Genomic DNA, 22583 nt, shown 5'->3' on the forward strand with positions numbered 1-22583 from the left:
GGTTATATTCGGGGTCTGGGGATGTACGGGGTCCGGTTATACACGGGGTCCGGTTATACACGGGGTCGGTTATACACGGGGTCGGTTATATTCGGGGTCTGGAGCTGTACGGGGTCGGTTATATACGGGGTCTGGAGATGTACGGGGTCTGTTATATAAGGGGTCTGGAGATGTACGGGGTCGGTTATATACGGGGTCGGTTATATTCGGGGTCTGGGGATGTACGGGGTCGGTTATGTACCGGCTCCCGGGATGTACGGGGTCGGTTATATTCGGGGTCTGGGGATGTACGGGGTCGGTTATGTACCGGCTCCCGGGATGTACGGGGTCGGTTATATTCGGGGTCTGGGGTTGTACGGGGTCGGTTATATTCGGGGTCTGGGGATGTACGGGGTCCGGTTATACACGGGGTCGGTTATATTCGGGGTCCGGTTATATTCGGGGTCGGGGGATGTACGGGGTCCGGTTATACACGGGGTCCGGTGTTGTCCCGTTATGTACCGGCTCCCGGGATGTACGGGGTCGGTTATATACGGGGTCGGTTATATTCGGGGTCTGGGGATGTACAGGGTCCGGTTATACACGGGGTCGGTTATATTCGGGGTCGGTTATATTCGGGGTCTGGGGATGTACGGGGTCGGTTATATTCGGGGTCTGGGGATGTACGGGGTCGGTTATATTCGGGGTCTGGGGATGTACAGGGTCCGGTTATACACGGGGTCCGGTTATACACGGGGTCGGTTATATTCGGGGTCGGTTATATTCGGGGTCTGGGGATGTACGGGGTCGGTTATATTCGGGGTCTGGGGATGTACGGGGTCGGTTATATTCGGGGTCTGGGGATGTACAGGGTCCGGTTATACACGGGGTCCGGTGTTGTCCCGTTATGTACCGGCTCCCGGGATGTGCGGTCTCTGGCGCCGTGCCTGCAGTTCCGCTCCTGCCCACCAGGTGTCGCTGTCCCGTCCCGCCCTCTCTGGCTCTCACCTGTAAGAGGAGCCGCCCAGGTGACCGGGAGCCGAGAGCCCGCAGCAGCGGAGAAAGAGGAGGGGCCCCGGGCGGAGACGGATCAGAGACCCCGGAGGAGACTCGTCCGCACACCACAATGGTGAGTGTTATACCCTGACTGCCGCATGCTGTGTTATACAGAGATATAACGGGTATGCTGGGAGTTGTAGTGCTCCTGGGTGTCATGCACTGGTATTTCCGGTCCGTGCTGGGAGTTGTAGTGCTATACAGAGATATAACGGGTATGCTGGGAGTTGTAGTGCTCCTGGGTGTCCTGCACTGGTATTTCAGGTCCGTGCTGGGAGTTGTAGTGCTCCTGTGTGTTATACATTGATATAACGGGTATGCTGGGAGTTGTAGTGCTCCTGGGTGTCATGCACTGGTATTTCAGGTCCGTGCTGGGAGTTGTAGTGCTCCTGTGTGTTATACAGAGATATAACGGGTATGCTGGGAGTTGTAGTGCTCCTGGGTGTCATGCACTGGTATTTCAGGTCCGTGCTGGGAGTTGTAGTGCTCCTGTGTGTCATGCACTGGTATTTCAGGTCCGTGCTGGGAGTTGTAGTGCTCCTGTTTCCTTCATGTTTGGCTGAGCTCCGGGTGGACGGACCAGGTGGGTGACATTCCTGCTCCCGGTCACTGACTCTTCTCGTCTTTACCTTCCTGAGGTGGAGATCAACTGGGACCAGCAGGTAATGGCCGCTGTACCCAATCCCCTCATGCGCGATACTGCCGCTGTATCCAATCCTGTCATGTGTGATACTGCCGCTGTATCCAATCCTGTCATGTGTGATACTGCCGCTGTATCCAATCCTGTCATGCGCGATACTGCCGCTGTATCCAATCCTGTCATGTGTGATACTGCCGCTGTATCCAATCCTGTCATGCGCGATACTGCCGCTGTATCCAATCCTGTCATGTGTGATACTGCCGCTGTATCCAATCCTGTCATGTGTGATACTGCCGCTGTATCCAATTCTGTCATGTGTGATACTGCCGCTGTATCCAATCCTGTCATGTGTGATACTGCCGCTGTATCCAATCCTGTCATGCGCGATACTGCCGCTGTATCCAATCCTGTCATGCGCGATACTGCCGCTGTATCCAATCCTGTCATGCGCGATACTGCCGCTGTATCCAATCCTGTCATGCGCGATACTGCCGCTGTATCCAATCCTGTCATGTGCGATACTGCCGCTGTATCCAATCCTGTCATGTGTGATACTGCCGCTGTATCCAATCCTGTCATGTGTGATACTGCCGCTGTATCCAATCCTGTCATGTGTGATACTGCCGCTGTATCCAATCCTGTCATGTGTGATACTGCCGCTGTATCCAATCCTGTCATGTGTGATACTGCCGCTGTATCCAATCCTGTCATGCGTGATACTGCCGCTGTATCCAATCCCGTCATGTGATACTGCCGCTGTATCAAATCCCGTCATGCGCGATACTGCCGCTGTATCCAATCCCGTCATGCGTGATACTGCCGCTGTATCCAATCCCGTCATGTGATACTGCCGCTGTATCCAATCCCGTCATGTGATACTGCCGCTGTATCCAATCCCGTCATGTGATACTGCCGCTGTATCCCATCCCGTCATGTGATACTGCCGCTGTATCCAATCCCGTCATGCGCGATACTGCCGCTGTATCCAATCCCGTCATGCGTGATACTGCCGCTGTATCCAATCCCGTCATGCGTGATACTGCCGCTGTATCCAATCCCGTCATGTGATACTGCCGCTGTATCCAATCCCCTCATGCGCGATACTGCCGCTGTATCCAATCCCCTCATGCGCGATACCGCCCCTGTATCCAATCCCCTCATGCGCGATACCGCCCCTGTATCCAATCCCCTCATGCGCGATACCGCCCCTGTATCCAATCCCCTCATGCGCGATACCGCCCCTGTATCCAATCCCGTCATGTGCGATACCGCCCCTGTATCCAATCCCCTCATGCGCGATACCGCCCCTGTATCCAATCCCGTCATGCGCGATACCGCCCCTGTATCCAATCCCCTCATGTGCGATACCGCCCCTGTATCCAATCCCCTCATGTGCGATACCTCCCCTGTATCCAATCCCCTCATGTGCGATACCGCCCCTGTATCCAATCCCCTCATGTGCGATACCGCCCCTGTATCCAATCCCCTCATGTGCGATACCGCCCCTGTATCCAATCCCGTCATGCAGCGTAGGACATGGCACTACTTTCCCCATTGTGGTCCTGAGGGTTAGCAGTATAATGGGGGGTCCCTCCTCCAGGACCTCCATTACCCTCTGAGGGGTCACATGATGCTGGTGGAGGATCGGCGCCTGCTCTGGGGCTGTGAGACGCCCGGTCAAAGTGCAGCTAGCCCCGCCCCTCACCCTGAGGCCCCTCCCACACTCAGGCACATTCCTACCCAGCCTGCTGTGCTCAGACCTGCAGTGTGCGGGGAGGGCGAGACTGGGGCTGCATTCCTCAGGAGAGAGCCGTGTACATCACACGTGTCCCTGTATATCGCCTGTGGCTGTGTACATCACACGTGTCCCTGTATATCGCCCGTGGCTGTATACCACAGATCCCTGTATATCGCCCGTGTCTGTATACCACAGATCCCTGTATATCGCCTGTGTCTGTATACATCACACGTGTCCCTGTATATCGCCCGTGGCTGTGTACATCACACGTGTCCCTGTATATCGCCTGTGTCTGTGTACATCACACGTGTCCCTGTATATCGCCTGTGTCTGTATACATCACACGTGTCCCTGTATATCGCCCGTGGCTGTGTACATCACACGTGTCCTTGTATATCGCCCGTGTCTGTATACCACGTGTCCCTGTATCTCGCCTGTGTCTGTATACCACGTGTCCCTGTATCTCGCCTGTGTCTGTATACCACGTGTCCCTGTATATCGCCCGTGTCTGTATACCACGTGTCCCTGTATATCGCCCGTGTCTGTATACCACAGGTCCCTGTATATCGCCCGTGTCTGTATACCACGTGTCCCTGTATCTCGCCTGTGTCTGTATACCACGTGTCCCTTGTATATCGTCCGTGTCTGTATACCACGTGTCCCTGTATATCGCCTGTGTCTGTATACCACGTGTCCCTGTATATCGCCCGTGTCTGTATACCACAGGTCCCTGTATATCTGATGTGTCTGTATACCACGGGTCCCTGTATATCGCTCGTGTCATGTTTGGTCGGGTGGGATGTCGGGGGGGGGGGGGGGGGCTTCCTATTGTTGACATAAATTTCGGTGTATGGACTTTGACGTATATCCGTCCTAGTCATGTGACTAGCAAGCATTCACTGCGTGTCTCCCCCTACAGGGCAGCAAGGAGAGGTACCACTGGCAGACCCAGAATGTTCGGCAGAGCGGTGTGGACGACATGGTTCTTCTATCCAAGATCACGGAGGAGGCCATTGTCGACAACCTGAAGAAACGCTACATGGACGACTTTATATTCGTATCCTTTTATACTGTGGGCTGGGGGAGGGGGCGCGAGATCACCATGTGACGATTGTGACTGTACACGAGATGGGGGGTGACATCACCGGAGGACAGCTCTGACCATACACAGAAGAAGGGGTGACATCACCGGAGGACAGCTCTGACCATACACATAGGAGGGGGTGACATCACCGGAGGACAGCTCTGACCATACACATAGGAGGGGGTGACATCACCGGAGGACAGCTCTGACCATACACATAGGAGGGGTGACATCACCGGAGGACAGCTCTGACCATACACATAGGAGGGGGTGACATCACCGGAGGACAGCTCTGACCATACACAGAAGAAGGGGTGACATCACCGGAGGACAGCTCTGACCATACACATAGGAGGGGGTGACATCACCGGAGGACAGCTCTGACCATACACATAGGAGGGGGTGACATCACCGGAGGACAGCTCTGACCATACACAGAAGAAGGGGTGACATCACCGGAGGACAGCTCTGACCATACACATAGGAGGGGGTGACATCACCGGAGGACAGCACTGACCATACACAGAAGAAGGGGTGACCTCACTGGAGGACAGCTCTGACCATACACATAGGAGGGGGTGACATCACCGGAGGACAGCTCTGACCATACACAGAAGAAGGGGTGACATCACCGGAGGACAGCTCTGACCATACACATAGGAGGGGGTGACATCACAGCTCTGACCATACACCTAGGAGGGGGTGACATCACTGGAGGACAGCTCTGACCATACACATAGGATGGGGTGACATCACCGGAGGACAGCTCTGACCATACACATAGGAGGGGGTGACATCACTGGAGGACAGCTCTGACCATACACATAGGATGGGGTGACATCCCCGGAGGACAGTTCTGACCATACACATAGGAGGGGGTGACATCACCGGAGGACAGCTCTGACCATACACATAGGAGGGGGTGACATCACCGGAGGACAGCACTGACCATACACAGAAGAAGGGGTGACCTCACTGGAGGACAGCTCTGACCATACACATAGGAGGGGGTGACATCACAGCTCTGACCATACACCTAGGAGGGGGTGACATCACTGGAGGACAGCTCTGACCATACACATAGGATGGGGTGACATCCCCGGAGGACAGCTCTGACCATACACATAGGAGGGGGTGACATCACCGGAGGACAGCTCTGACCATACACAGAGGAGGGGGTGACATCACTGGAGGACAGCTCTGACCATACACAGAGGAGGGGGTGACATCACCGGAGGACAGCTCTGACCATACACATAGGAGGGGGTGACATCACTGGAGGACAGCTCTGACCATACACATAGGATGGGGTGACATCACCGGAGGACAGCTCTGACCATACACATAGGAGGGGGTGACATCACCGGAGGACAGCTCTGACCATACACATAGGATGGGGTGACATCCCCGGAGGACAGTTCTGACCATACACATAGGAGGGGGGTGACATCACCGGAGGACAGCTCTGACCATACACATAGGAGGGGGTGACATCACCGGAGGACAGCTCTGACCATACACATAGGAGGGGGTGACATCACTGGAGGACAGCTCTGACCATACACATAGGATGGGGTGACATCACCGGAGGACAGCTCTGACCATACACATAGGAGAGGGTGACATCCCCGGAGGACAGCTCTGACCATACACATAGGAGGGGGTGACATCACCGGAGGACAGCTCTGACCATACACAGAAGAAGGGGTGACATCACTGGAGGACAGCTCTGACCATACACATAGGAGGGGGTGACATCACTGGAGGACAGCTCTGACCATACACATAGGAGGTGGTGACATCACCGTAGGACAGCTCTGACCATACACATAGGAGGGGGTGACATCACCGGAGGACAGCTCTGACCATACACAGAAGAAGGGGTGACATCACTGGAGGACAGCTCTGACCATACACAGAAGAAGGGGTGACATCACCGGAGGACAGCTCTGACCATACACAGAAGAAGGGGTGACATCACCGGAGGACAGCTCTGACCATACACATAGGAGGGGGTGACATCACCGGAGGACAGCTCTGACCATACACATAGGAGGGGGTGACATCACCGGAGGACAGCTCTGACCATACACATAGGATGGGGTGACATCACTGGAGGACAGCTCTGACCATACACATAGGAGGGGGTGACATCACAGCTCTGACCATACACATAGGAGGGGGTGACATCACTGGAGGACAGCTCTGACCATACACATAGGATGGGGTGACATCACCGGAGGACAGCTCTGACCATACACATAGGAGGGGGGTGACATCACCACAGAAGAAGGGGTGACATCACTGGATGACAGCTCTGACCATAAACATAGGATGGGGTGACATCACAGCTCTGACCATACACATAGGAGGGGGTGACATCACTGGAGGACAGCTCTGACCATACACATAGGATGGGGTGACATCCCCGGAGGACAGCTCTGACCATACACATAGGAGGGGGTGACATCACCAGAGGACAGCTCTGACCATACACATAGGAGGGGGTGACATCACCAGAGGACAGCTCTGACCATACACAGAAGAAGGGGTGACATCACTGGAGGACAGCTCTGACCATACACATAGGAGGGAGTGACATCACAGCTCTGACCATACACATAGGAGGGGGTGACATCACTGGAGGACAGCTCTGACCATACACATAGGAGGGGGTGACATCACCGGAGGACAGCTCTGACCATACACATAGGATGGGGTGACATCACCGGAGGACAGCTCTGACCATACACATAGGAGGGGGTGACATCCCCGGAGGACAGCTCTGACCATACACATAGGAGGGGGTGACATCACTGGAGGACAGCTCTGACCATACACATAGGATGGGGTGACATCACCGGAGGACAGCTCTGACCATACACATAGGAGGGGGTGACATCACCGTAGGACAGCTCTGACCATACACATAGGAGGGGGTGACATCCCCGGAGGACAGCTCTGACCATACACATAGGAGGGGGTGACATCACCGGAGGACAGCTCTGACCATACACAGAAGAAGGGGTGACATCACTGGAGGACAGCTCTGACCATACACATAGGATGGGGTGACATCACCGGAGGACAGCTCTGACCATACACAGAAGAAGGGGTGACATCACCGGAGGACAGCTCTGACCATACACATAGGATGGGGTGACATCACCGGAGGACAGCTCTGACCATACACAGAAGAAGGGGTGACATCACCGGAGGACAGCTCTGACCATACACATAGGAGGGGGTGACATCACCGGAGGACAGCTCTGACCATACACATAGGAGGGGGTGACATCACCGGAGGACAGCTCTGACCATACACATAGGATGGGGTGACATCACCGGAGGACAGCTCTGACCATACACATAGGAGGGGGGGACATCCCCGGAGGACAGCTCTGACCATACACATAGGAGGGGGTGACATCACTGGAGGACAGCTCTGACCATACACATAGGATGGGGTGACATCACCGGAGGACAGCTCTGACCATACACATAGGAGGGGGTGACATCACCGGAGGACAGCTCTGACCATACACATAGGAGGGGGTGACATCCCCGGAGGACAGCTCTGACCATACACATAGGAGGGGGTGACATCACCGGAGGACAGCTCTGACCATACACAGAAGAAGGGGTGACATCACTGGAGGACAGCTCTGACCATACACATAGGATGGGGTGACATCACTGGAGGACAGCTCTGACCATACACATAGGAGGGAGTGACATCACCGGAGGACAGCTCTGACCATACACATAGGAGGGGGTGACATCACCGGAGGACAGCTCTGACCATACACAGAAGAAGGGGTGACATCACCGGAGGACAGCTCTGACCATACACATAGGAGGGGGTGACATCACCGGAGGACAGCTCTGACCATACACATAGGAGGGGGTGACATCACCGGAGGACAGCTCTGACCATACACATAGGAGGGGGTGACATCACCGGAGGACAGCTCTGACCATACACATAGGATGGGGTGACATCACCGGAGGACAGCTCTGACCATACACATAGGATGGGGTGACATCACTGGAGGACAGCTCTGACCATACACATAGGAGGGGGTGACATCACTGGAGGACAGCTCTGACCATACACATAGGATGGGGTGACATCCCCGGAGGACAGTTCTGACCATACACATAGGAGGGGGTGACATCACCGGAGGACAGCTCTGACCATACACATAGGAGGGGGTGACATCACCGGAGGACAGCTCTGACCATACACATAGGAGGGGGTGACATCACCGGAGGACAGCTCTGACCATACACAGAAGAAGGGGTGACATCACCGGAGGACAGCTCTGACCATACACATAGGAGGGGGTGACATCACTGGAGGACAGCTCTGACCATACACAGAGGAGGGGGTGACATCACCGGAGGACAGCTCTGACCATACACAGAAGAAGGGGTGACATCACCGGAGGACAGCTCTGACCATACACATAGGAGGGGGTGACATCACCGGAGGACAGCTCTGACCATACACAGAAGAAGGGGTGACATCACCGGAGGACAGCTCTGACCATACACATAGGAGGGGGTGACATCACCGGAGGACAGCTCTGACCATACACATAGGAGGGGGTGACCTCACCGGAGGACAGTTCTGACCATACACATAGGATCGGGTGACATCACCGGAGGACAGCTCTGACCATACACATAGGATGGGGTGACATCACTGGAGGACAGCTCTGACCATACACATAGGAGCCGCACCTTCTTTCCCCAGCTGTGGCTATTAGGGTCATTTAACCTTCTCTTTATAGTTGCTTCTCCCGGTTTATAGCTTCTGTTTGGCCCTTCGGATTGTGGTTGGATCTTGGCTGAGTTCATGGTGCTTCCATAGCTCCTTTGAAGTTAAGTCTTTCCTTTCCCCTTTGTTTGGGTTCTGTGTGTCACATTTACCTATTGTTTGTATTGGGCCTGAAGAAGACTCCTGTTCGGCCTTCATTTTGGAGGCACAGGTAGTCTCATCCCTGCCATTAGTACCAGGGTCCTATAGGACTCCAGGTATTCCTGCGTATGAACTCACCTATCTTTTGGGGTCTGTTCATACTCGTTGTCAGGATTTTGGTTAGGGTTTTCACTAGGATGGTTGTCCATCTTCCTTCCCTAGTTCTCAGGCCTGATCCCCTGTTTCCCCCTTCCCTCCTATGCTCGGTATGGTGTTTCCCTCCCACACCGAAGCGTGACAGGAGGGGGTGACATCACCAGTTGATGACTGTGACAGTACACAGAGGAGGGGGTGACCTCACCGGAGGATAAACCATACACAGAGGAGAGGGTGACATCACCGGAGGACAAACCATACACAGAGGAGAGGGTGACATCACCGGATGACGACTGTTACGGTACACAGAGGAGGGGGAGCGACATCACCGGAGGGCGACTGACTGTACACAGAGGAGAGGGAGCGACATCACTGGAGGGCGACTGACTGTACACAGAGGAGGGGGTGACATCACCGGAGGGCAACTGACCGTACACAGAGGAGGGGGAGCGACATCACCGGAGGACGACTGACTGTACACAGAGGAGGGGGAGCGACATCACCGGAGGGCGACTGACTGTACACAGAGGAGAGGGAGCGACATCACCGGAGGGCGACTGACTGTACACAGAGGAGGGGGTGACATCACCGGAGGGCAACTGACCGTACACAGAGGAGGGGGAGCGACATCACCGGAGGGCGACTGACCGTACACAGAGGAGGGGGTGACATCACCGGAGGGCGACTGACTGTACACAGAGGAGGGGGTGACATCACCGGAGGGCGACTGACCGTACACAGAGGAGGGGGAGCGACATCATCGGAGGACGACTGACCGTACACAGAGGAGGGGGAGCGACATCACCGGAGGACGACTGACCGTACACAGAGGAGGGGGTGACATCACCGGAGGGCGACTGACCGTACACAGAGGAGGGGGAGCGACATCACCGGAGGACGACTGACTGTACACAGAGGAGGGGGTGACATCACCGGAGGGCGACTGACCGTACACAGAGGAGGGGGAGCGACATCATCGGAGGACGACTGACCGTACACAGAGGAGGGGGAGCGACATCACCGGAGGACGACTGACTGTACACAGAGGAGGGGGTGACATCACCGGAGGGCGACTGACCGTACACAGAGGAGGGGGAGCGACATCACCGGAGGGCGACTGACCGTACACAGAGGAGGGGGAGCGACATCACCGGAGGACGACTGACCGTACACAGAGGAGGGGGAGCGACATCACCGGAGGACGACTGACCGTACACAGAGGAGGGGGAGCGACATCACCGGAGGGCGACTGACCGTACACAGAGGAGGGGGAGCGACATCATCGGAGGACGACTGACCGTACACAGAGGAGGGGGAGCGACATCACCGGAGGACGACTGACCGTACACAGAGGAGGGGGAGCGACATCACCGGAGGACAAACCATACACAGAGGAGAGGGTGACATCACCGGAGGACAAACCATACACAGAGGAGAGGGTGACATCACCGGATGACGACTGTTACGGTACACAGAGGAGGGGGAGCGACATCACCGGAGGGCGACTGACTGTACACAGAGGAGAGGGAGCGACATCACTGGAGGGCGACTGACTGTACACAGAGGAGGGGGTGACATCACCGGAGGGCAACTGACCGTACACAGAGGAGGGGGAGCGACATCACCGGAGGACGACTGACTGTACACAGAGGAGGGGGAGCGACATCACCGGAGGGCGACTGACTGTACACAGAGGAGAGGGAGCGACATCACCGGAGGGCGACTGACTGTACACAGAGGAGGGGGTGACATCACCGGAGGGCAACTGACCGTACACAGAGGAGGGGGAGCGACATCACCGGAGGGCGACTGACCGTACACAGAGGAGGGGGTGACATCACCGGAGGGCGACTGACTGTACACAGAGGAGGGGGTGACATCACCGGAGGGCGACTGACCGTACACAGAGGAGGGGGAGCGACATCATCGGAGGACGACTGACCGTACACAGAGGAGGGGGAGCGACATCACCGGAGGACGACTGACCGTACACAGAGGAGGGGGTGACATCACCGGAGGGCGACTGACCGTACACAGAGGAGGGGGAGCGACATCACCGGAGGACGACTGACTGTACACAGAGGAGGGGGTGACATCACCGGAGGGCGACTGACCGTACACAGAGGAGGGGGAGCGACATCACCGGAGGACGACTGACCGTACACAGAGGAGGGGGAGCGACATCACCGGAGGACGACTGACCGTACACAGAGGAGGGGGTGACATCACCGGAGGGCGACTGACCGTACACAGAGGAGGGGGAGCGACATCACCGGAGGGCGACTGACCGTACACAGAGGAGGGGGAGCGACATCACCGGAGGACGACTGACCGTACACAGAGGAGGGGGAGCGACATCACCGGAGGACGACTGACCGTACACAGAGGAGGGGGAGCGACATCACCGGAGGGCGACTGACCGTACACAGAGGAGGGGGAGCGACATCATCGGAGGACGACTGACCGTACACAGAGGAGGGGGAGCGACATCACCGGAGGACGACTGACCGTACACAGAGGAGGGGGAGCGACATCACCGGAGGACAAACCATACACAGAGGAGAGGGTGACATCACCGGAGGACGACTGTTACGGTACACAGAGGAGGGGGAGCGACATCACCGGAGGGCGACTGACTGTACACAGAGGAGGGGGAGCGACATCACCGGAGGACGACTGACCGTACACAGAGGAGGGGGTGACATCACCGGAGGGCGACTGACCGTACACAGAGGAGGGGGTGACATCACCGGAGGACGACTGACCGTACACAGAGGAGGGGGAGCGACATCACCGGAGGGCGACTGACCGTACACAGAGGAGGGGGAGCGACATCATCGGAGGACGACTGACCGTACACAGAGGAGGGGGAGCGACATCACCGGAGGACGACTGACCGTACACAGAGGAGGGGGAGCGACATCACCGGAGGGCGACTGACCGTACACAGAGGAGGGGGTGACATCACCGGAGGGCGACTGACCGTACACAGAGGAGGGGGAGCGACATCATCGGAGGACGACTGACCGTACACAGAGGAGGGGGAGCGACATCACCGGAGGACGACTGACCGTACACAGAGGAGGGGGAGCGACATCACCGGAGGACAAACCATACACAGAGGAGAGGGAGCGACATCACCGGAGGACGACTGTTACGGTACACAGAGGAGGGGGAGCGACATCACCGGAGGGGGACTGACTGTACACAGAGGAGGGGGAGCGACATCACCGGAGGACGACTGACCGTACACAGAGGAGGGGGTGACATCACCGGAGGGCGACTGACCGTACACAGAGGAGGGGGAGCGACATCACCGGAGGACGACTGACCGTACACAGAGGAGGGGGTGACCTCACCGGAGGACGACTGACCGTACACAGAGGAGGGGGAGCGACATCACCGGAGGACGACTGACCGTACACAGAGGAGAGGGTGACATCACCGGAGGACGACTGACCGTACACAGAGGAGGGGGTGACATCACCGGAGGACGACTGACCGTACACAGAGGAGGGGGCGACTTCTGACATGTTATGACCCCAGTAGCCGGTCTCTCTGCTGCAGGTGTCTGGGTCTTACTGGTGATAGTGGCCTCCATTTTGTGTGCGGCTTCCTTAACCCTTTCAGACATACATTGGTCCAGTGTTGATCTCTGTTAACCCTTTTAAGCAGCTGCCGTATTTTACAGATAAGGAGATAGAGATGTACCAGGGAGCGGTGAGTACAAATCTGATAAGTGGTCAGCAGCGGTGTATTTGTATCCTCCTCGCTGGCGGTGTGTCCGTCTGTATCCTCCTCGCTGGCGGTGTGTCTGTCTGTATCCTCCTTGCTGGCGGTGTATCTGTATCCTCCTCGCTGGCGGTGTGTCTGTCTGTATCCTCCTCGCTGGCGGTGTGTCCGTCTGTATCATCCTCGCTGGCGGTGTGTCTGTCTGTATCCTCCTTGCTGGCGGTCTGTCTGTATCCTCCTCGCTGGCGGTGTGTCCGTCTGTATCCTCCTCGCTGGCGGCGTGTCCGTCTGTATCCTCCTCGCTGGCGGCGTGTCCGTCTGTATCCTCCTTGCTGGCGGCGTGTCTGTCTGTATCCTCCTCGCTGGCGGTGTGTCCGTCTGTATCCTCCTTGCTGGCGGTGTGTCCGTCTGTATCCTCCTCGCTGGCGGTGTATCTGTATCCTCCTCGCTGGCGGTGTATCTGTATCCTCCTCGCTGGCGGTGTGTCCGTCTGTATCCTCCTCGCTGGCGGTGTGTCCGTCTGTATCCTCCTTGCTGGCGGTGTATCTGTATCCTCCTCGCTGGCGGTGTGTCCGTCTGTATCCTCCTTGCTGGCGGTGTGTCTGTCTGTATCCTCCTCGCTGGCGGTGTGTCCGTCTGTATCCTCCTCGCTGGCGGTGTGTCCGTCTGTATCCTCCTTGCTGGCGGTGTATCTGTATCCTCCTCGCTGGCGGTGTGTCCGTCTGTATCCTCCTTGCTGGCGGTGTGTCCGTCTGTATCCTCCTTGCTGGCGGTGTGTCTGTCTGTATCCTCCTCGCTGGCGGTGTGTCCGTCTGTATCCTCCTCGCTGGCGGTGTGTCCGTCTCCTCAGGAGCGGTATAATATTCAGCAGAACCCAGTGTACTGCTGCTGACATTTGGGGGACACAGGATGATGCGTCCCGCTGTCATATATCACCCTCATCATCCACAACACCATTAGGCGGGGGCTACACGTGCCGCACCACATGTGTTGTAATGATAATGGCGTCTGTGCATCACCGCGACACAGCAGTCACAGACGCGTGGTGCCGTGGCAGTGTAAAGTTGTACCACTTTTTTTGCGCCATGTGTCAAATGTCGCTGTCCAGATGCCGCCTGTGTTTGGGGCGCAGGATCTCTCCGTAATCGGTGCGAGGAGACTTACAGGCCGTGCTCCTCTGGAATTCTGGGAAGAAGGGATGCAAATGAGCTCTGAACAAGCCCCGCCTCTGATGCCGCCAGATGGGAGGCGGCTCTCCTATAAGTCAGTGACATGACTCGGATAATAACTAAGCCAGCGCCTCATCTGCAGACGGGGCCCCTCAGAGCAGAGAGGGCGGATACGGCCTGTCACATGGTCGTCATTAGCCAATCGGGGGCAGAAGGGTAACGTAGCTCCAGGGCCCCACCAATCATGCTCTATTCACACTACTGGTCTCCTGATGGGGCCCTCGGGCTCCTGGCCCCAGGTGTGACCACACACTCTGCACCCCTTGTAGTTACCTATGTCACACCTGAAGCTTGTACCAAGGTGTGGAATCAGCTGACAGGATGTGAGTCACCCCTCGCCTCATCCCACCCTTCACATGCTGCTCTCTGATTGGCTACTCAGCACCATGTGACACCGCTGGGCAACTTCCTAAAGTTGGGAAACTTTTCTCCTGTTCTCTGCTGCCCCCAGTGGCCGGTATGTGGTACTGCAGCATCTGTAATGGTCTTGTGGATGATGGGTGTGATGTATGTGTCTCCATTCACTGACAGGCGGCTGTGCCGCTTCCTCTCCGTCCTGAGGCTTCATACAGAGGTGACGTCTCTTGTGTTTGCGCCCCCTACAGGCTCAGTATGAGAACCCCCCGCACATCTACGCCCTGGCTGACACAATGTACCGGAACATGCTGATAGACGGAGAGAACCAGTGCGTGATCATCAGGTGCGCCTCCTACAGGATAGCTTACAGCCGCACTGGGGGCCCCACAAACACTGGGGCCACTGAGCTGGTGCCCCCACAGAGTGCGCCCTCTCCACCAGTACTGGTATCACTGTGTATCTGGAGGAGGGAGCGATGGTCTGCTGGAGGGGTCAGAGGAGGGATAATCTGCAGCATATGGTGCTGTGTGTCTGCTGGAGGGGTCAGAGGAGTGATAATCTGCAGGTTATGGCGCTGTGTATCTGGAGGAGGAAGCGATGGTCTGCTGGAGGGGTCAGAGGGGTAATAGTCTGCAGGATATATGGCGCTGTGTATCTGGAGGGGTCAGAGGGGTGATAGTCTGCAGGATATATGGCGCTGTGTATCTGGAGGGGTCAGAGGAGTAATAGTCTGCAGGATATGGCGCTGTGTATCTGGAGGGGTCAGAGTAGTAATAGTCTGCAGGATATGGCGCTGTGTATTTGGAGGGGTCAGAGGAGTAATAGTCTGCAGGATATGGCGCTGAGTATCTGGAGGGGTCAGAGGAGGGATAGTCTGCAGGATATGGCGCTGTGTATCTGGAGGGGTCAGAGGAGTAATAGTCTGCAGGATATGGCGCAGCGTATCTGGAGGGGTCAGAGGAGGGATAGTCTGCAGGATATGGCGCTGTGTATCTTGAGGGGTCAGAGGAGGGATAATCTGCAGGATATGGCGCTGTGTATTTTGAGGGGTGAGAGGAGTGATAGTCTGCAGGATATGGCGCTGCGTATCTGGAGGGGTCAGAGGAGGGATAGTCTGCAGGATATGGTGCTGTGTATCTTGAGGGGTCAGAGGAGGGATAATCTGCAGGATATGGCGCTGTGTATCTGGAGGGGTCAGAGGAGTGATAGTCTGCAGGATATGGCGCTGTGTATTTGGAGGGGTCAGAGGAGTAATAGTCTGCAGGATATGGCGCTGAGTATCTGGAGGGGTCAGAGGAGGGATAGTCTGCAGGATATGGCGCTGTGTATCTGGAGGGGTCAGAGGAGGGATAGTCTGCAGGATATGGCGCTGTGTATCTGGAGGGGTCAGAGGAGTAATAGTCTGCAGGATATGGCGCTGCGTATCTGGAGGGGTCAGAGGAGGGATAGTCTGCAGGATATGGTGCTGTGTATCTTGAGGGGTCAGAGGAGGGATAATCTGCAGGATATGGCGCTGTGTATCTGGAGGGTCAGAGGAGGGATAGTCTGCAGGATATGCGCGTGGCGCTGTGTATCTGGAGCGGTCAGAGGAGGGATAGTCTTCAGGATATGGCGCTGTGTATCTTGAGGGGTCAGAGGAGGGATAATCTGCAGGATATGGCGCTGTGTATCTTGAGGGGTCAGAGGAGGGATAATCTGCAGGATATGGCGCTGTGTATTACTGGTGTACTGACCTGTCTTCTCACTGCAGCGGGGAGAGCGGAGCCGGGAAAACGGTGGCAGCCAAGTACATCATGGCCTACGTGTCCAAGGTGTCGGGCGGAGGGCCCAAGGTTCAGGTACCTCATCAGGGATCGGCTCCTGTACGGGGGAGGGGGGGGGGCCCGTGTCCTCCGCAGCTCATCACTTCTCTTCTTCCAGCACGTGAAGGACATTATCCTCAAGTCCAACCCATTGCTGGAAGCGTTCGGGAACGCGAAGACCGTGAGGAACAACAACTCCAGCAGATTCGTGAGTCTTCAGACCGGTGGAGGGAGCGATGATCTGCAGGATCTAATATCACTGTGCACCAGGGGAGGTGGAGGGGTCAGAGGAGTGATGATCTGCAGGATCTAATATCACTGTGCACCAGGGGAGGTGGAGGGGTCAGAGGAGTGATGATCTGCAGGATCTAATATCACTGTGCACCAGGGGGAGGTGGAGGGAGCGATGATCTGCAGGATATAATATCACTGTGCACCAGGGGAGGTGGAGGGAGCGACGGTCAGCTGGAGGGGTCAGAGGAGTGATGATCTGCAGGATCTAATATCACTGTGCACCAGGGGGAGGTGGAGGGAGCGATGATCTGCAGGATATAATATCACTGTGCACCAGGGGAGGTGGAGGGAGCGACGGTCAGCTGGAGGGGTCAGAGGAGTGATGATCTGCAGGATATAATATCACTGTGCACCAGGGGGAGGTGGAGGGAGCGACGGTCAGCGGGAGGGGTCAGAGGAGTGATGATCTGCAGGATATAATATCACTGTGCACCAGGGGGAGGTGGAGGGAGCGACGGTCAGCGGGAGGGGTCAGAGGAGTGATGATCTGCAGGATATAATATCACTGTGCATCAGGGGGAAGTGGAGAGAGCGACGGTCAGCTGGAGGGGTCAGAGGAGTGATGATCTGCAGGATATATCACTGTGCATCAGGGGGAAGTGGAGAGAGCGACGGTCAGCTGGAGGGGTCAGAGGAGTGATAATCTGCCGGCTATATCACTGTGTCTCTGGAGGAGGGAGCGATGGTCTACCGCTGTGTACTGATGCGATGCTCTGCACTGTGCTCTCCACAGGGTAAATACTTTGAGATTCAGTTCAGTCGGGGAGGGGAGCCGGACGGGGGTCGGATATCTAATTTCCTACTGGAGAAGTCTCGTGTGGTCAGTCAGAATTCAGGAGAGAGGAACTTCCACATCTTCTACCAGGTGGGTGCCCCCGCTCTCTCCTGGCCGTCGGCCCGCCCGCCTCCCTCGCGCTGTCCTGGCCGTCGGCCCGCCCGCCTCCCTCGCGCTGTCCTGGCCGCCGGCCCGCCCGCCTCCCTCGCGCTGTCCTGGCCGCCGGCCCGCCCGCCTCCCTCGCGCTGTCCTGGCCGCCGGCCCGCCCGCCTCCCTCGCGCTGTCCTGGCCGCCGGCCCGCCCGCCTCCCTCGCGCTGTCCTGGCCGCCGGCCCGCCCGCCTCCCTCGCGCTGTCCTGGCCGCCGGCCCGCCCGCCTCCCTCGCGCTGTCCTGGCCGCCACCAGGGCTGACCGCCTCCCTCGCGCTGTCCTGGCCGCCACCAGGGCTGACCGCCTCCCTCGCGCTCTCCTGGCTGCCGGCCCGCCCGCCCGCCTCCCTCGCGCTCTCCTGCCCGCCTCCCTCGCGCTCTCCTGCCCGCCTCCCTCGCGCTCTCCTGCCCGCCTCCCTCGCGCTCTCCTGCCCGCCTCCCTCGCGCTCTCCTGCCCGCCTCCCTCGCGCTCTCCTGCCCGCCTCCCTCGCGCTCTCCTGCCCGCCTCCCTCGCGCTGTCCTGCCCGCCTCCCTCGCGCTGTCCTGCCCGCCTCCCTCGCGCTGTCCTGGCCGCCACCAGGGCTGACCGCCTCCCTCGCGCTGTCCTGGCCGCCACCAGGGCTGACCGCCTCCCTCGCGCTCTCCTGGCTGCCGGCCCGCCCGCCTCCCTCGCGCTCTCCTGCCCACCTCCCTCGCGCTCTCCTGCCCACCTCCCTCGCGCTCTCCTGCCCGCCTCCCTCGCGCTCTCCTGCCCGCCTCCCTCGTGCTCTCTTGGCCGCCACCAGGGCTGACCGTCTCCTCGCTCATCTTGTAGCTAATGGAAGGGGCAAGTTCTGAGGATCGGGAGAACCTTGGGATCACCTCCCCCGATTATTACTTCTATCTCAACCAGTCCGCCGTCTACAACGTGGAGGATGTCAGCGACAAGAAGGAGTTCACGGAAACCATGGTGGGTAATGCCACGGACACTAGCACCAGTGGGGGCGCCACTCCCGGTTCTGTCCTCATGCTGCATACTCCTCCCTACAGGCGGCAATGGACGTGGTTGGACTCACCCATGAGGACCAGGCTTGTGTTCTGCAGATCGTGGTCGGGATCCTGCACCTGGGGAACATCACTTTCCGGGAGAGCGGCAACTACGCCATGGTGGAGAGCGAGGACTGTGAGTGCGGGGGAAGGGGGGGGTATATTAACCTTCGACATATGGGGGGGGGGGGGCAGGCAAGGTTCGTCCATTAACCCTTGCCATGTGTGTCCTGGCAGTCCTGGCATTCCCAGCCTATCTTCTTGGCATCGACCAGTCTCGGTTAATGGAGAAGTTGACCAGCCGCAAAATGGACAGTAAATGGGGAGGAAAATCCGAGGTGATCGACGTGACGCTGAACGTGGAGCAGGCGTGTTTCACACGTGACGCGCTCTCCAAGGCTCTGTACACCCGACTCTTCGATTACCTGGTGGAGGTGAGAACAAGATGACCCCCAATATCATATACCGTACATCTATAGATCATATACCGCCCTGTCTATTATATACCGTACATCTATAGATCATATACCGCCCTGTCTATTATATACCGTACATCTATAGATCATATACCGCCCTGTCTATTATATACCGTACATCTATAGATCATATACCGCCCTGTCTATTATATACCGTACATCTATAGATCATATACCGCCCTGTCTATTATATACCGTACATCTATAGATCATATACCGCCCTGTCTATTATATACCGTACATCTATAGATCATATACCGCCCTGTCTATTATATACCGTACATCTATAGATCATATACCGCCCTGTCTATTATATACCGTACATCTATAGATCATATACCGCCCTGTCTATTATATACCGTACATCTATAGATCATATACCGCCCTGTCTATTATATACCGTACATCTATAGATCATATACCGCCCTGTCTATTATATACCGTACATCTATAGATCATATACCGCCCTGTCTATTATATACCGTACATCTATAGATCATATACCGCCCTGTCTATTATATACCGTACATCTATAGATCATATACCGCCCTGTCTATTATATACCGTACATCTATAGATCATATACCGCCCTGTCTATTATATACCGTACATCTATAGATCATATACCGCCCTGTCTATTATATACCGTACATCTATAGATCATATACCGCCCTGTCTATTATATACCGTACATCTGTAGATCATATACCGCCCTGTCTATTATATACCGTACATCTATAGATCATATACCGCCCTGTATATAATGGTTTTATTCTCTAGGCTGTCAATAAAGCCATGCGGAAGGACACTGAAGAATATAATATTGGGGTTCTAGACATTTATGGATTTGAGATATTTCAGGTAAGGAGGAGGGGTATAGATGTGCCATATGGCCTCCTATAGGGACATGAGAATACGTGAGTGTGTATATGGGGTGCTGGGGGGAATCTCCCTGTGTATATGGGGTGCTGGGGGATGGTATCTGGGGGGGATCTCCCTGTGTATATGGGGTGCTGGGGGATGGTATATGGGGGGGATCTCCCTGTGTATATGGGGTGCTGGGGGATGGTATCTGGGGGGGATCTCCCTGTGTATATGGGGTGCTGGGGGATGGTATCTGGGGGGAATCTCCCTGTGTATATGGGGTGCTGGGGGATGGTATCTGGGGGGAATCTCCCTGTGTATATGGGGTGCTGGGGGATGGTATCTGGGGGGAATCTCCCTGTGTATATGGGGTGCTGGGGGATGGTATCTGGGGGGGATCTCCCTGTGTATATGGGGTGCTGGGGGATGGTATCTGGGGGGATCTCCCTGTGTATATGGGGTGCTGGGGGATGGTATATGGGGGGGATCTCCCTGTGTATATGGGGTGCTGGGGGATGGTATCTGGGGGGATCTCCCTGTGTATATGGGGTGCTGGGGGATGGTATATGGGGGGGATCTCCCTGTGTATATGGGGTGCTGGGGGATGGTATCTGGGGGGATCTCCCTGTGTATATGGGGGATGGTATATGGGGGTGAATCTTTCTGTGTATATGGGGTGCTGGGGGATGGTATATGGGGGGGGAATCTTCCTGTGTATATGGGGTGCTGGGGGATGGTATATGGGGGATCTCCCTGTGTATATGGGGTGCTGGGGGATGGTATATGGGGGGATCTCCCTGTGTATATGGGGTGCAGGTATTTTTCAGGCCTCTCTCTCTTCTACAGAAAAACGGCTTTGAACAGTTTTGCATAAATTTTGTGAACGAGAAGCTTCAGCAGATCTTCATTGAGCTGACCCTAAAGGCGGAGCAGGTGAGGCATCTGTCCGGGGGTCTGTGTGCCCCTCGTGGTGGTCCTGCTGACGCGCCCCTCTTCTCTTCCAGGAGGAGTATGTGCAGGAGGGGATCCATTGGAATCCTATCGAGTACTTTAACAACAAGATTGTGTGTGACCTGATTGAGAATAAATTGGTGAGTGCGGCCGTGCCAGCCGCTGCCCTCCTGCTGAGGGTCACCCCGCAGATTTCCACACGCCTCCAGCAGGTGTAGCGTCCATCTTGTCTCTGTCTTTCCACAGAGTCCTCCGGGAATTATGAGCGTCTTGGACGATGTCTGTGCCACGATGCACGCAAAGGGCGAAGGCGCCGACCAGACACTACTGCAGAAGCTCCAGGCGGCCATTGGCAGCCACGAGCACTTCAACAGCTGGAATAAAGGATTTATCATCCACCACTACGCCGGGAAGGTGAGGACGGGTGCGGCCAGCATATACAGCCAGGGAAGGAATGCGCTGTGTGATTGGCGGGATTATATGGAGGAGGAGGAGGATTTATATGGAGGAGGAGGAGGATTTATATGGAGGAGGAGGAGGAGGATTTATATGGAGGAGGAGGAGGAGGATTTATATGGAGGAGGAGGAGGAGGATTTATATGGAGATGGAGGAGGAGGATTTATATGGAGGAGGAGGAGGAGGAGGAGGATTTATATGGAGGAGGAGGATTTATATGGAGGAGGAGGATTTATATGGAGGAGGAGGAGGAGGATTTATATGGAGGAGGAGGAGGATTTATATGGAGGAGGAGGAGGATTTATATGGAGGAGGAGGAGGATTTATATGGAGGAGAAGGAGGAGGATTTATATGGAGGAGGAGGAGGATTTATATGGAGGAGGAGGTGGAGGATTTATATGGAGGAGGAAGAGGAGGATTTATATGGAGGAGGAGGTGGAGGATTTATATGGAGGAGGTGGAGGATTTATATGGAGGAGGAGGAGGATTTATATGGAGGAGGAGGAGGAGGATTTATATGGAGGAGGAGGAGGATTTATATGGAGGAGGAGGAGGATTTATATGGAGAAGGAGGAGGAGGCTTTATATGGAGGAGGAGGAGGCTTTATATGGAGGAGGAGGAGGCTTTATATGGAGGAGGAGGAGGGAGGAGGATTTATATGGAGGAGGAGGAGGATTTATATGGAGGAGGAGGATTTATATGGAGGAGGAGGAGGATTTATATGGAGGAGGAGGAGGATTTATATGGAGGAGGAGGAGGATTTATATGGAGAAGGAGGAGGATTTCTATGGAGAAGGAGGAGGATTTCTATGGAGAAGGAGGAGGAGGAGGATTTCTATGGAGAAGGAGGAGGATTTCTATGGAGAAGGAGGAGGATTTCTATGGAGAAGGAG

General features: G+C 56.2%; 1 protein-coding gene across 1 annotated transcript in view; it reads left to right on the forward strand.

Moving 5' to 3' along the window:
- Window positions 1-977: 977 nt before the first annotated feature.
- The window catches only part of LOC120982016 (unconventional myosin-Ie-like), a 37334-nt gene continuing 15728 nt past the window's right edge, over window positions 978-22583 (forward strand). The window contains exons 1-14 of the mRNA XM_040411875.1: window positions 978-1108; window positions 4333-4470; window positions 13208-13297; window positions 15144-15238; window positions 16646-16733; window positions 16816-16905; window positions 17725-17856; window positions 18729-18863; window positions 18944-19076; window positions 19178-19374; window positions 20197-20277; window positions 21127-21213; window positions 21285-21371; window positions 21478-21645. Of these exons, the coding sequence (XP_040267809.1) occupies window positions 1106-1108; window positions 4333-4470; window positions 13208-13297; window positions 15144-15238; window positions 16646-16733; window positions 16816-16905; window positions 17725-17856; window positions 18729-18863; window positions 18944-19076; window positions 19178-19374; window positions 20197-20277; window positions 21127-21213; window positions 21285-21371; window positions 21478-21645 (1524 nt within the window). The 5' untranslated portion in view covers window positions 978-1105. The remainder of the gene's footprint in view (window positions 1109-4332; window positions 4471-13207; window positions 13298-15143; window positions 15239-16645; window positions 16734-16815; window positions 16906-17724; window positions 17857-18728; window positions 18864-18943; window positions 19077-19177; window positions 19375-20196; window positions 20278-21126; window positions 21214-21284; window positions 21372-21477; window positions 21646-22583) is intronic.

The sequence above is a fragment of the Bufo bufo genome, chromosome 11 (genome assembly GCF_905171765.1).
Source record: "Bufo bufo chromosome 11, aBufBuf1.1, whole genome shotgun sequence".
NCBI lineage: Eukaryota > Metazoa > Chordata > Amphibia > Anura > Bufonidae > Bufo > Bufo bufo.